The following is a 14,804-nucleotide window of genomic DNA, read 5'->3' as shown; positions in this document are numbered from 1 at the left end:
ATGCTCCTAATGTTTTGTACAGTCAGTGGATAATTATAGTGACAGATAATGAACAGTAGCAGCAGCGTAGTGCGAAAAGAGTCAATGCAGATAGTCCGGGTAGCTGTTGGTTAACCTTAGAGTCGATGTCTGCTCCCCCACAAAAATCGAATTAGCATAATACACATTCTAAATGTCTGTTCTAATCTAGAGAAGTCTGTTTTGTTGCATTGGATGCGTCTCAATCCATCGGCCGATGTCGCACTTCTGCACCACAAGCATCTTGGGACTCATCTGAAGTCGGTACAGCCGATCTGCCAACTTCTGTCTGTAGCCTCCGAACAGTTTGGGCTACACACTAATATGATCCCTCTGTGGAAAGGTGTGTGAATTCTTTCTGATTGCACTGAATGTCAAAGTGTGTCAAATATGTAAGTTGAAAACACTATTTTAAAAGCAGTGTGTGTGTGTGTGTGTGAGTATTCCTAACCTTGCCAACAGAAAAAAAGAGCTGTGAATGGATCAGTGGTTCACTGATTAGGGCCTTGATGGGCTTGGCAAAAGTAACAAGGCGTGATGTGTAATTAAACTACTTGTTTTGGAGAACATTTCTTTGGGATCATCACGCGACGTCCTGACAACTGATACACAGAAATGTTATTCCCATGAAACGTGTCTAGAACATTCATATCTTATGTTCTGAGAACATGGCAACCATATTCTGTGTATGTTTGGTGGGACGTTGACGGAATATTTTCCTAACCCACAGAAAACTGGACATATGAATGTTCTTGTAACGTTCCCATGAAAAGTATCTAGAACATGAATGTATTATGTTCTGAATACATGGTAACCATGTTCTGGGTAAGTTCTACTTGACATTTAAGGGAATGATCTCTTGGAAACATTCCGTGTACATCACGGGAACATTCCTATGAAATCATTAGTTAATGACCTAATGAGACTCTTAAGGTTCTCTGGTTGTGGGAACGTTTTATGTTAGCTGGGCAGGCCTTGTTTGTGTTCTTACGCTAAGCCCTTTAGACTGTAAACAGTTATCAGTGTCGTCATCATCACACAGAGCATGGCTTATTGGCTGTGCCTGCATGACTGACTGGAAAACAGTTAGGGGTCAGAGTTCCGGTCATCAGAAGTGTGTGTTTGGTGAGATGGCTGGGTGTCTTTTGGGTGTCTTCAGTAATTTAGGGAAATCTTGTGACTTGGGATGAATGACATCACAATATTCACTGTTCTGGAGAATGGGTTAAGAAACTAACTCGAACTCTACAAGTGTTTGTGTCATGGGGGTACGTGTGTTTTTTGGGGGGGTGGGTTACTATCCTTGATGAGACCAGAGGTCCTCACAAGGATAGTAGAACAGGGACATTTCGCCGGATCCCACAAGGAAAAAGGATATTTTAGGTTTAGGGGTTAGGGTTAGAATTACGGTCAGAATGACAGTTAGGGATTTGGTGTAAAGGTTAGAGTTATGGTTAGGGATAGTTTTAGGGTTTGGGAAAATAGGATTTTGAATGGGAATCAATAATTTGTCTGTGAGTGTTATCATGTACCTGGGGAGGATAACCCTAAGGAGTTAAATGACTGAAAGACACATCGCTCTTTCTTTCAGGGTGTGAGCTCACGATTGTGTTTGTTCGTGTGTGTGTGTATTGCAGGGACTTGAGGAATCATCCGGCCATAGAGCCAGCAGCAGCAGAAGATTTAGAGAAGATACAGTGGTTTCAGAGACAGCTGGTATAGCGGGAGAGAGGATATATTACCTATACTGAGAGGAGGAGGACACAGGGTTCTAGACCACACAGCAGATCCCTGACAACACGCTCAAAGCAGCAGTGAGGGTATGGACCAACACACTCACACTCTCACTCACTCACACTCTCACTCACTCACTCACTCACTCACTCACTCACTCACTCACTCACTCACTCACTCACTCACTCACTCACTCACTCACTCACTCAATCGGACAGGACTCGAGTTGTGTGTGTGTGTTTGGTTCTACTTTGTTATGCTTCTACACACACGCACGTACGCACGCATGCACACACATCAATCTCAATTATCACGCACCCCAGTCGGACAGGACTTGAGTGTGTTTAGGTTTGACTTTTTATGCTGTGTTTTAGGCTCTTAGCAGTATACCTTTTAGCCTCTATATCTTAGTCTGAAATGTTGAGTGGTAGTGTTAACGTGATGCTATTTCAAGGGTGGGTATCTATTTGTTTATTTTGGACTATCTGAGGTAATCTGTGAAGTTCACACTGAGCATGTTGATTTTACTGATACCAGGTCTTTGTTGGCATTTGACAGTGGGTGGACTAGTTTAGCGTTTCAGTCAGTAATTAGAGAGAGACTTGGCTCCCACTGTGAGAGACAGACCAGAGATACATTCCAGATGCTTCCACACCAGCCTGTAAATTAAGCAAGGAGGGGGTAATAGGCCTCTGTTCCCAAAGCAATGCGCACCACCCCCTCTACCCTTGTACTGGGGTGTGTTCAGTGAGGTGAAAGGTTCAGAGTCAGATGGACTGTTTTTATGTCTCTGTGTCCAGTATGAAGGAAGTTATTGGAAGTTTTGTGAGCCAATGTTAGCATGAGTTCATTTGACTTTAAGGACATAGATAAAGGGCCTCATTCCCAAAATCCCAAAGTATCCCTTTAAGTATAGAGCTGACCAGATTCCCTATTTTATCTGCCAGACAATTATATCGCAAACAACACTAAGTAGACTTCTACTATTCCGACCTTTTCCTTGTCTCTCCTCTTGGACCGACCTCTGAACTCTACCCTCTTCCATTCTCTGCTCTCCACTGCCTTTTCCTCCCTCCTCCCACCTTCCATTCCCCTCACCTCCCTTTCTGGTCTCCACTTGTCCATTCTGTCTTTCACCTCTTCTCTCCCCTCTCTCAGAGCCCTCCCTCTTACTCTTTCCTGCCCCTCTAATCTCCACTGTCCTCCCCCTCCCCTCTTCCTTCACATCGCACCTCAATTTGACCCCTTTTCCTTCTGTCTATCTCCTCATCCCCCACCTCTCCTCCCCCAGGTTGTGAGAGTGTCGCGGAGACGGACTCAGTCTTCAGGATGGCGGCAGACAGTAACAAGGATTCACTGCACTACCGCCGCTCGCTGGTCATCGAGCCTAAAACGACCACGCAGTTCAACCAGTTCCTGCCCACCAAGGACAAGCCAGCGGCCTATGTGCCAGCGCCGCTCCGCAAGAAGCGGGCCGAGCGCCACGAGGACAGCCGTCGGAGCTGGGCCAGCCCCATGTACACGGAGGAAGATGGCACCTTCACCAGGTAGCAGAGTCATACACACATCTGTAGCCTATACACCAGAAATCAGCTGCCTCTAATCTTTGACCGCAGGTGCTGCTCTAGCAAATCCTTTCAGATCTCTCAATGGTTAAGTTATTCAGAGGGATGGGGCTCAATTCCCTTTTATTTCAGTCCAATTCAGGTGAATTGTTAAATCGAAATGGTACCGAGCCAAAATATCCCACCCAGCTTCTTAGATCGTTATGACACGTCATTGCAGCACAAGCTAAGCTAGCTTTATACTCCAGCTCATTTCACCGTGAAGAAAACTGCTGCTTTGCATTGGATAGTGAGTACTGCATGTAAGACTGCGTTCTGGCTGTATGACAAGTCTGTGGTTTAAATCTACTGTAATCCATACCCTGAACCTTGCCCTGTCTTTACACACTCCTCATCTCCTATCATCCCCACTGTCTCTCTGCTGCTTAGTTCTCCCATGGTTGTGTATGATTGTCCCATGGTTGTGCTTGTGCATGTGCACTGTACCATCATATCCTCCTGTCGCGGCTGACCACAGAACACTGACCTCAGTGAGACCAGGCCCGATTCTAACCAACAACGGGTGCATTTCCCAGAATTCCATGCAGTGGGCGTACCAGTGTCAGTGACGACGAGTCGGACCCCGAGTGGCCGGACCCGGACCTCGTTCTGGACGCCTAGCCCCTGACCCGCCCGCTAACTTCACCCAACCCATCAGCCCTGTAGAGGCTGGGAATTCCGTGGGGTTAGGAGGAGGGGGAGGAGGAGTTTCATTGGTGAGAGGAGGGACCTGGTCAATGGTCACAGTGAACACGAACACCCCACCACGGAAGACGGTGACCTGCCTCAGTGACCTGCCTCTCTGATAACCGTCTGACCAAGAGAGAGAGAGATTTTATGCCTGTCTGACAAGAATGAGAGAGAGAGAGAGAGAGAGAGAGAGAGAGCTTCTTCTGTTACGTCTGCCGGATGAACGAGTGCGGGAAAAAGAAAGAATGAGAGAACAAAAGAGATCTTCAGTTTGCATAGTTTTCTAGAACCACCTTGGTCGATTTTGATTTGATATAAGATTTGTTATTGTTTCCTTTAGTTTTATTTGCTCGTTCCTCTCGCATTTGCTGTGACTGAGTGACTTGCCATCCGAAATATCAGATTTCATTGATTTGAAAACAACAAAGTTTTTGTTCCTCGTGTGTCTGAGGAGATTGAGTGCTATGTACTCAAGGATGTTCCAAACACCATAACACCATAAGCTCTTTCCACTCCGATTGGCTGGTCTTTTTCTCGAGCAGCAGTGGACCAATGACACCTGATGCGATCCCCCCACCCTCAGTGATGTGGGGTACGCCGACCCTGTTCAGGAAGACCTGTACTCCCGCAAAGTGGGTGCTTCCCCAAAGCCGCCCGCCAACGGGTTATATGACGGGTTCCTGCCCAAGTACTGGACACCCAGGAGGATGCATACGTGCAGAAGATGGTACTGGGGTCAATAAGGAGACGCTGGTACAAGAAAATCCAGGGCTTCAGGTCTGTGGACATACTGATGGAGGGGGGGGGCGGCGGCGTATCATCATTATATCCCAAACCACATCATTTAAAGCACATTCCATTCACATGTTCATACTGTACATAACAAATATGATAGAAAACATTAGTACATACAATGTCAACATTTACAAAACAGACATTTCCTTACTCTTTCTTCCCTTACATTACTTTATCACTCTATCACAACCGTTTCCAGTGATTCCCGTTAGCCTTTTTTTGTTGGTTAGTGATTCCATTCTCATTCATAAAACGTGGGTCTGCACTGCTTTACTCTACTTTTACACTACTTCACTGTGTTGAGTCCACCTGTCTGACCTCTCTCCTCCCCACTCCCTCTCTCTTTCTCTTTCCTAAACCCTCTCCTCTCCCCGGGGCTGTAACCGAATGAAGTCTGGTGGACTGCATGTCAGTCGCTGGCTTTCCTCAGCCCCACCCTCTTCCGGCACCTCCCCCCTCTCACCCCCATGCACCTGAAGGCTCCACCCACACTAGCCGCCACGCTGCCGGTCAAAGGTCGATGCAGCTTTTCCATTGATTGTAACATCACAGGAGCACTCTAGATTGTTTTAGAGCTTTTGCTCACGTACTAACAGCGATACAGTACTACAAAGCTAAGCTAATAACATTGTTCTTCCATGCCTTGAAGAGCAGTTTGTTTTGAGAGTTGTACCAGTTATATTATACTGAGGAATAATCACTTTGCTGTCTTGCTGTTTAGTCCAATTTGCATCTGTACATATGTTAAGATACTGGCCGTGTCTGAAATATGGCCTGCCTACTACTTACTTAAACTGTGTCCTAATCGTACTACATTTTATTTAAAACGTTTAGTAAAAATCTATACAGTAAGCAACAAATATCAACATACTACTCATCTGAGGACGTAATCCAGTTTGCACATAATGTTCTGAAAACCATATGTTTCTTTGAGCTTTGTGAGAGTGTGGTTGTCCTATGGTTATTATGCATAAAACCATCCCACAACTTTCTCAGAATGGTGCAGGATAGTTGCTTGGCTTTGGAACACTGTCAGCACATTTAAGGAACTTGACAAAAAAAAACAATTGTCTTAGTATTTCGTTACTTTAACAGAATGATTCCTAAAAGTTCAAACATGGTTACAATTATTTTACATTTTGGTAATGTTCTAGGAACATTGGGAATGTTCACAAATAGTGTTTTTCTGTGGGAATTTCATAACTTCAGCGTAACATTTCCTACAGGTTTCCTCATGTCATGTTCTCATTGTTCCGAGAACGAAAACCTTCCATAGAAACCACATGAAGGCTTTAGTAACGTTCAGAGAACGTTCTAAGAACGTTATTTAAAAACATACACATTCCATTCTCAGCATCACCAAAACTCTCTCTAACCTCTTTCTTGTGAACTGTGTTCAGGTGTGTTGGCCGCACCCACTAATTGGCCACACCTGATCTTTATGAGTTCTTGTTTCCTTTGAAATGGGGTTGGTTTGAATAGACAAAAATGAACAGGTTTATATGAGTAAAAAAAAACAGCATGCTACTGTAGCTCCGTACTGGTGGCAAAGTGGATGGATTCCATAGATAGAGAAGAGAAGATCATAGGTTTAAATCTCACTGACGCCGTGCCACAATAAAACATAAATGTGTTTCCATGATTAATGCCTAATTTCCATGTGTCCTATCTGTGCTCAGTTAATCCAAACTAGCTAGCCGTGTAACTAAAAATCTTATTGAAACATGTTCCCAGAAGGTTATTTAGTTACTTTAAAATAACCTATAATGTCCTTCCAGGAAAACTTTCAGGGAACCATAGTAAAACGTTCATCATAACCTCACTGCAACCTAAAAAGTAAAGTTCCCAAAACAGGCGAAATGTACACTTCCGTTCTCAGAACGTTTAATGAACTTTTAATGGTTTTAATGGTCAGGAAACATGTGTCTTTCTTCGCAGAACCAATGGTAAACCAAATACTTACTTTCACACAACTTCCAATGAACCAAACAAGCTACCTGGGAAGTATTGGTGTTCGGACACAGCCATAGTACTGTGTTTGCCAAACACTTACGATATGAATAAGCTGCTTCTGGATACTATTAAAAGGTCCCCTGTTTGATGGAGCCCTGTTTTAAATCCAACATAACATTCCTTTTTTCTTTCGATCTATCTTCTCTCTGCTACTGCCCCCCCACACCTCCCTCCAGTACACTCAGCCACCACACACTGCCCCCTACCAGCCCCCCAAACTGAAACCCACCAACGTTGAGCGCTCCCCGGTGGTACTCCACAGGATCGACCGCACCTTGGTGCCCCGGCTGGTCAAATGAAAGAAGGATGCCCTCCTGAGGCATGAAAACCACCATCAAGACCATCATCCCCGACATCGAGCGGGACGACGTCATCTTTCAGAAGGTAAATCCGCCCCAAGATGGTCGGCGGTGGAGACCACTGTTGGGTGCCGCTGACAGCTACCACCCGATGTCCAACCTGAGCCATGGGCCATGCCCGCTTGACCCAAGAGGCTGAGGGTGGGGAGAACCGGGAGCAAAGAGGGGATGGGCACCCCAAAACGGACTACATGCTGCTGAGGAAGTTTGGGGTGGCGCTCTGGGTGGAGGTGAGGGCAGTGGGTATCCAAGGTCAGAGGTCATATCTAGGTACATCAGCCAATCCGATGGTCGGTCTGTGCCCACTACCTGTAGCGAGGTCAACCTGCAGAAGATATTGGTGATTAGGGAGGCGTGCCGGCTGAGATATAAGAAGAGTATGATGATGATTGAGAAGTTAGCCTTACTGAACACTTAGGAACTAGAATGGCAGTCGAAACAACAATACCGCTTCAGTGCCTGTTGCTCTCAGGGAAAATCTCATGTGGCACTCCAAACCCTATATAGGGCATTACTTTTGTCCAGAACCACATAGGGCTGCCGTTTAAGGCTCTAGTGAAAAGTAGTGCACCATATAGGGAATAGGTTGTCATTTGAAATAGAGCCTGAAATCTCTGCGTTGTGTATAGTTGTTTTCTTCTTACACCCCCCCCCCCCCCCCATTTGATCCTTGTGTGTGTGTGTGTGTGTGTGTGTGTGTGTGTGCGTGTGTGTGTGTGAGCGTGTGTGTGTGTGAGCGTGTGTGTGTGTGAGCGTGTGTGTGTGTGAGCGTGAGCGAGCAAGCGAGCTGTTTAGTTCTAAGAACACTTTTCTGTCTGTTGTTGACATGCCCTAAATGGCATGTGGATATGTCTTGTTACCGAGTGGTGCTTGCCTCATAGAAGGGTTAGTCAGGTAACTTAATTAAGCATGTGGATATTTCTTGTTACCAAGTGGTGCTTGCCTCATAGAAGGGCTAGTCAGGTAACTTAATTAAGCATGTGTATATGCCTTGTTACCGAGTGGTGCTTTCCTCATAGAAGGGTTCATTCTATCCCAAGAACCAAACCTTACATACTTACTGGAACATGTTTATAAAATACTATTTGACTGTAACTGTATTTTGAACACATAAACATTCCACTAGGGGTGGAAATGTAACAACCTAACCCACTGCTTAAAAAGACCTTGGTTGTTTTAAATGTTTATCTTCAGCTTTTGAGGAAGTGGATTGATCGATTAGGTCGTAGGATAAACAAATGGCCTTTTTTTTAACCCAGGTTGTGGTATTTTCTGAAACCATACATGCTATACGATTCTGAAGCTCTAAAATGCAACACCCTAAGTGAATGACCTTTCTGTACAACCTGTAAAACTGCTGCTAACCTTTTTGAAGTGCTATTGCTAAAGACACCACCACATGAAAACTGTTGTCAAAGTCCATCGGATTTAACTGACACAAGACCCTACTCACATTCGTTGTATTTCTGCTCGTGAATTGACTTTGACGGTGAATTTAAAAATATGTGGTCACCGCTATTTGAATAACACAGTGGGTGTTTCTCAATATGCATCCTACCGTGCTCAGAGCATGCAAATTGGCGCACGGGAGAGTTGGCGCATGAGCCAAAATCAAAGCATGCAAAACAGAGCATGGCGGGCACTTTTCGGATGTGAACTTTGTTTGTACATATTTTGAAACATGCTCGATCGACGCAAGCCTCAATGAAAAGTATGCACAGAAATATGATGTACCATGTGTAAAAAAAGGAAGCAAAATGTATTGAAATCAATGGCGGCTATTGAAGCGAGAGAAAATAATCTCTGACTTCGGAATGAAATATTACCAATTCACATCTCATATTGCCTGACTACATTATTTTATCTTGATACTTTAATAAACACATACTGTGTTAATTTTGGCATGTTTACCTGCCTACGATACCCACTGTAGTGTGCATAGATCAATAGCCCATAGTAAGTCAATAGGGCTAACTGTCTGGCTAGTTAGCTAACCATGAAGAATTGGCTGTAGGAGTTTTGCCTCGTAAACTAGTTGGCTATCTAGATTATTACGTTTCACTTTTAGTTAGCTGATAATTAGTAAAAGTTTGCTTTGTGTGCATCTTGTTTATTCTCTTTTGCCATTGTCCTGGCTGGAACAAGGTTCAGTGAATAGGGAGGATTTAAAAAAAAAATGTCTACCTTTATTTAAGTCAGTTAAGAACAAATTCTTATTTACAGGGACTGCCTAGGAACGGTGGGTTAACTGCCTTGTTCGGGGGCAGAACGACAGATTTTCTTTACCTTGTCAGCTCAGGGATTTGATCTTGCAACCGTTCAGTTATTGGTCCAATGCTCTAACCACTAGGCTACCTGCCGCCAAAATAATGCAGTAGGGGGAGTACGAGTGCTTCTCAAATGTAATATTTTATGCATTCTCCACACTCTCATCCTCACAAGAACATACTCAAGAGAACGTCCTTTGAGAATACACTCAGAGCATGAGAGAGTGGAGCACGGGAGTAAGCATATTGAGAAACACCCAGTGTCTCCTCTTAACAGCAGGTAACTTCACATTGACTTGGGCAGCAGGGAGCAGCATTAGCACAGTGGGGCGAAAAGGGGTTTGAACATGGGTAAGATCTACAATATATAAACTCAGAAAAAAAAGAAACGTCCCTTTTTCAGGACCCTTTCTTTCAAAGATAATTCATAAAAATACAAATAACTTCACAGATCTTCCTTGTAAAGGGTTTAAACACTGTATCCCATGCTTGTTCAATGAACCATAAACAATTAATGAACATGCACCTGTGGAACGGTTGTTAAGACACTAACAGATTACAGATGGTATGCAATTAAGGTCACACTTATGAAAACTTAAAACAATAAAGAGGCCTTTCTACTGACTCTGAAAAACATCAAAAGAAAGATGCCCAGGGTCCCTGCTCATCTGCGTGAACGTGCCTTAGGCATGCTGCAAGGAGGCATGAGGACTGCAGATGTGGCCAGAGCAATAAATTGCTATGTCCGTACTGTGAGACGCCTAAGACAGCGCTACAGGGAGACAGGACAGACAGCTGATCGTCTTCGCAGTGGCAGACCACGTGTAACAACACCTGCACAGGATCGGTACATCTGAACATCACACATGCGGGACAGGTACAGGATGGCAACAACAACTGCCCGAGGTACACCAGGAACGCACAATCCCTCCATTAGTGCTCAGACTGTCCGCAATAGGCTGAGAGAGGCTGGACTGAGGGCTTGTAGGCCTGTTGTAAGGCAGGTCCTCACCAGATATCACTGGCAACAATGTTGCCTATGAGCACAAACCCACCGTCGCTGGACCAGACAGGACTGGCAAAAAGTGCACTTCACTGACGAGTCAAGGTTTTGTCTCACCAGGGGTGATGGTCGAATTTGCGTTTATCGTCGAGGGAATGACCGTTACACCGAGGCCTGTACTCTGGAGCGGGATCGATTTGTCATTGCAGGCAATCTCAATGCTGTGCGTTACAGGGAAGACATCCTCCTCCCTCATGTGGTACCCTTCCTGCAGACTCATCCTGACATGACCCTCCAGCATGACAATGCCACCAGCCATACTGCTCGTTCTGTGCGTGATTTCCTGCAATACAGGAATGTCAGTGTTCTGCCATGACAGCGAAGAGCCCGGATCTCAATCCCATTGAGCACGCCTGGGACCTGTTGGATCGGAGGGTGAGGGCTTGGGCCATTCCCCTCAAAAATGTCCGGGAACTTGCAGGTGCCTTGGTGGAAGAGTGGGGTAACATCTCACAGCAAGAACTGGCAAATCTGGTCCAATCCATGAGGAGGAGATGCACTGCAGCTGGTGGCCACACCAGATACTGACTGTTACTTTTGATTATGACCCCTCCGTTGTTCAGTGACACATTATTCCATTCCTGTTAGTCATGTCTGTGGAACATGTTAAGTGTATGTCTCAGGTGTTGACTCTTGTTATGTTCATACAAATATTTACACATGTTAAGTTTGCTGAAAATAAACGCAGTTGACAGTGAGAGGACATTTCTTTTTTTTTGCTGAGTTTATAACTCAAGCTATTGACTCGAGCTAATCTCCCAGACGCACGTAACATAGGATGGCATCATGGCGTCTGTCAACAGACTGTGGGACAACTAACAAGGAACTTTGTTTCCGCGCAGATTTTTTCATCACTGATCATTTGGACATGATTTCGCAGGTGTTGCATCTTTTGAATTTCGGAAGGGGAGGGGACATTTGACCCAAGCTTTGGCTGAGAGTTTCTCATAAATTATACAGTGCATTTGGAAAGTATTCAGGACCCTTGACTTTTTCCACATTTTGTTACATTACAGCATTATTCTAAAATTTATTAAATATTTTTTTTCTCATCAATCTACACACAATACACCATAATGACAAAGCAATTTTTTTGCAGATGTATTAAAAATAAAATCCCGAAATACCCTATTTACATAAGTATTCAGACACTCGAAATTGAGCTCAGTTGCATCCTGTTTCCATTGATCATCCGTGACATGTTTCTACAACTTGATTGGAGTCCACCTGTGGTAAATTCAATTAATTGGACATGATTTGGAAAGGCACACACCTGTCTATACAAGGTCCCACAGTTGACAGTGCATGTTAGAGCAAAAACCAAGCCATGTCGAAGGAATTGTCCGTAGAGCTCCGAGACCTGATTGTGTTGAGGCACAGATCTGGGGAAGGGTACCAAAACATTTCTGCAGCATTGAAGGTCCCCAAGAACACAGTGGCCTCCATCATTTTTAAACGGAAGATGTTTGCCACCACCGATACTCTTCTTAGATCTGGCCGCCCGGCCAAACTGAGCAATTGGGGAGAAGGGCCTTGGTCATGGAGGTGACCAAGAACCCAATGGTCACTTTGACAGATCTCCAGAGTTCCTCTTTGGAGATGGGAGAACCTTCCAGAAGGACAACCATCTCTGCAGCACTCCATCAATCAGGCCATTATGGTGGACTGGCCAGACGGAAGGCACTCCTCAGTAAAAGGCAAATGACTGCCCGCTTGGAGTTTGCCAAAAGGCACCTAAGGACTCTCAGACCGTGAGAAACAAGATTCTCTGATCTGATGAAACCAAGATTGAACTCTTTTGCCTGAATGCCAAGCTTCACGTCTGGAGGAAACCTGGCACCATCCCTACGGTGAAGCATGGTGGTGGCAGCATCATGCTTTGGGGATGTTTTTCAGCTGCAGGGTCTGGGAGAGGGAAAGATTAACGGAGCAAAGTACAGAGAGATCCTTGATGTAAACCTGCTCCAGAGCGCTCAGGACCTCAGACTGGGGTGAAGGTTCACCTTCCAACAGGACAATGGCCATAAGCACAAAGCCAAGACAGCACAGGATTGGCTATGGGATACGTCTCTGAATGTCCTAGAGTGGCCCAGCCAGAGCCTGGACTTGAACCCGATCGAAGATAGCGGTGCAGCAAACCTTCCCATCCAATCTGACAGAGCTTGAGAGGATCTGCAGATGAATGGGAGAATCTTCCAAAATACAGGTGTGCCAAGCTTGTAGCATCATATCCAAGAAGACTCAAGGCTGTAATTGCTACAGGTTTTAAAGGTTCTTCAAAAAAGTATTGTGCAAAGGGTCTGAATACTTATGTAAATGTGATTTTTCACACACTGTTTTTTGCTTTGTCAATAATAGGGTTGAGGGAGATTGAGATTGCAGATTGAGGGAGATTGAGGGATTTCTCTTTTGGATTTAGTTTTAGAATAAGGCTGGAATGTAACAAAACGTGTAAAAAGTCTAGGGGTCTGAATACTTTCCAAATGCACTGTATAATCTCCCCCCAGAACCTAATTGAAAATCTGATTCAAATAAGCTACATTTTAGACCTGGATTTCCGAGATAAACCCCACACTGTCACCAAGACACTACACCAAAACAGACCTGGGTTCAAATACTATTTGAAATCAACTCTCAAAGTATTTTTTTGTAGTATTTGAACCCAGGTCTGCACAGTAGCGGTAGATGATAATAGAGTGCAGGTTTGTTACTAAGGAAGACATGAAAACATGAAATTCCCCAATGCTGTGTGACGGGATGAAAGTTGTTGCCAGCCACTCTTGAGTCCATGGCCACGTGAAAACCCATTCCGTGTACACACACTCACAAACACACATACACGTTCCTTATCACTAACACACACACAGCATTTACACACTCACAAAAAACTATCCATTTAAAATCAAATCAAATTTGATTTGTCACATGCGCCAAATACAACGGGTATAGACGTTACTGTGAAATGCTTGCTTACGAGCCCTTCCCAACAATGTAGAGTAACACATTTTATAATAGTAATCCTGTACACAAGAATTAAGCTTTAGACAGGGACTACCAGTACCATATCAATGTGCCAGACTATGAGGTATTTCAAGTAAATATGTACATAAACGTAGGGTAAGGGGACTAGGCTTCAGAATATACACTGCTCAAAAAAATAAAGGGAACACTGAAACAACACAATGTAACTCCAAGTCAATCACACTTCTGTGAAATCAAACTGTTCACTTAGGAAGCAACACTGATTGAAAATACATTTCATATGCTGTTGTGCAAATGGAATAGACAACAGGTGGAAATTATAGGCAATTAGCAAGACACCCCCAATAAAGGAGTGGTTCTGCAGGTGGTGACCACAGACCACTTCTCAGTTCCTATGCTTTCTGGCTGATGTTTTGGTCACTTTTGAATGCTTGCGGTGCTTTCACTCTAGTGGTAGCATGAGACGAAGTCTACAACCCACACAAGTGGCTCAGGTAGTGCAGCTCATCCAGGATGGCACGTCAATGCGAGCTGTGGCAAGAAGGTTTGCTGTGTCTGTCAGCGTAGTTTCCAGAGCATGGAGGCGCTACCAGGAGACAGGCCAGTACATCAGGAGACGTGGTGGGCAACAACCCAACAGCAGGACCGCTACCTCCACCTTTGTGCACTTAGGAGCAGGAGGAGCACTGCCAGAGCGGTTTGCCCTGGGTTCCTCCTAATGCAAGACAATGCTAGACCTCATGTGGCTGGAGTGTGTCAGCAGTTCCTGCAAGAGGAAGGCATTGATGCTATGGACCGCCCGTTCCCCAGACCTAAATCCAATTGAGCACATCTGGGACATCATGTCTCGCTCCATCCACCAACGCCACGTTGCACCACAGACTGTCCAGGAGTTGGCGGATGCTTTAGTCCAGGTCTGGGAGGAGATCCCTCAGGAGACCATCCACCACCTCATCAGGAGCATGCCCAGGCGTTGTAGGGAGGTCATACAGGCACGTGGAGGCCACACACTACTGAGCCTCATTTTGACTTGTTTTAAGGACATTACATCAAAGTTGGATCAACCTGTAGTGTGGTTTTCCGCTTTAATTTTGAGTGTGACTCCAAATCCAGACCTCCATGGGTTGATAAATTTGATTTCCATTGATCATTTTTGTGTGATTTTGTTGTCAGCACATTCAACTATGTAAAGAAGTATTTAATAAGAATATTTCATTCATTCAGATCTAGGATGTGTTATTTTAGTGTTCCCTTTATTTTTTGAGCAGTGTCTAATAAG

At 44.7% G+C, this 14,804-nt stretch overlaps 1 protein-coding gene across 50 annotated transcripts in view; it reads left to right on the top strand.

Annotated features, from left to right (window-relative positions):
* LOC110501241 (LIM domain only protein 7) overlaps nt 1–14,804 on the top strand; it is a 137,434-nt gene that overhangs the window by 70,620 nt on the left and 52,010 nt on the right. For 34 of the 50 annotated variants that reach the window (XM_090215122.1, XM_090215147.1, XM_090215133.1 and 31 more), the window contains 2 exons: nt 1,656–1,838; nt 3,044–3,299. In XM_090215122.1, the coding sequence (XP_090071248.1) occupies nt 3,082–3,299 (218 nt within the window). In that variant the 5' untranslated portion in view covers nt 1,656–1,838; nt 3,044–3,081. The remainder of the gene's footprint in view (nt 1–1,655; nt 1,839–3,043; nt 3,300–14,804) is intronic. The other 16 variants (XM_090215125.1, XM_090215120.1, XM_090215161.1 and 13 more) reach the window with 1 other exon arrangement.

This window comes from Oncorhynchus mykiss, chromosome 22 (genome assembly GCF_057628025.1).
Source record: "Oncorhynchus mykiss isolate SJ-2025 chromosome 22, ASM5762802v1, whole genome shotgun sequence".
NCBI lineage: Eukaryota > Metazoa > Chordata > Actinopteri > Salmoniformes > Salmonidae > Oncorhynchus > Oncorhynchus mykiss.
The sequence above is the reverse complement of the archived record's forward strand: the minus strand, read 5'-3'. Positions and strand labels throughout refer to the sequence as shown.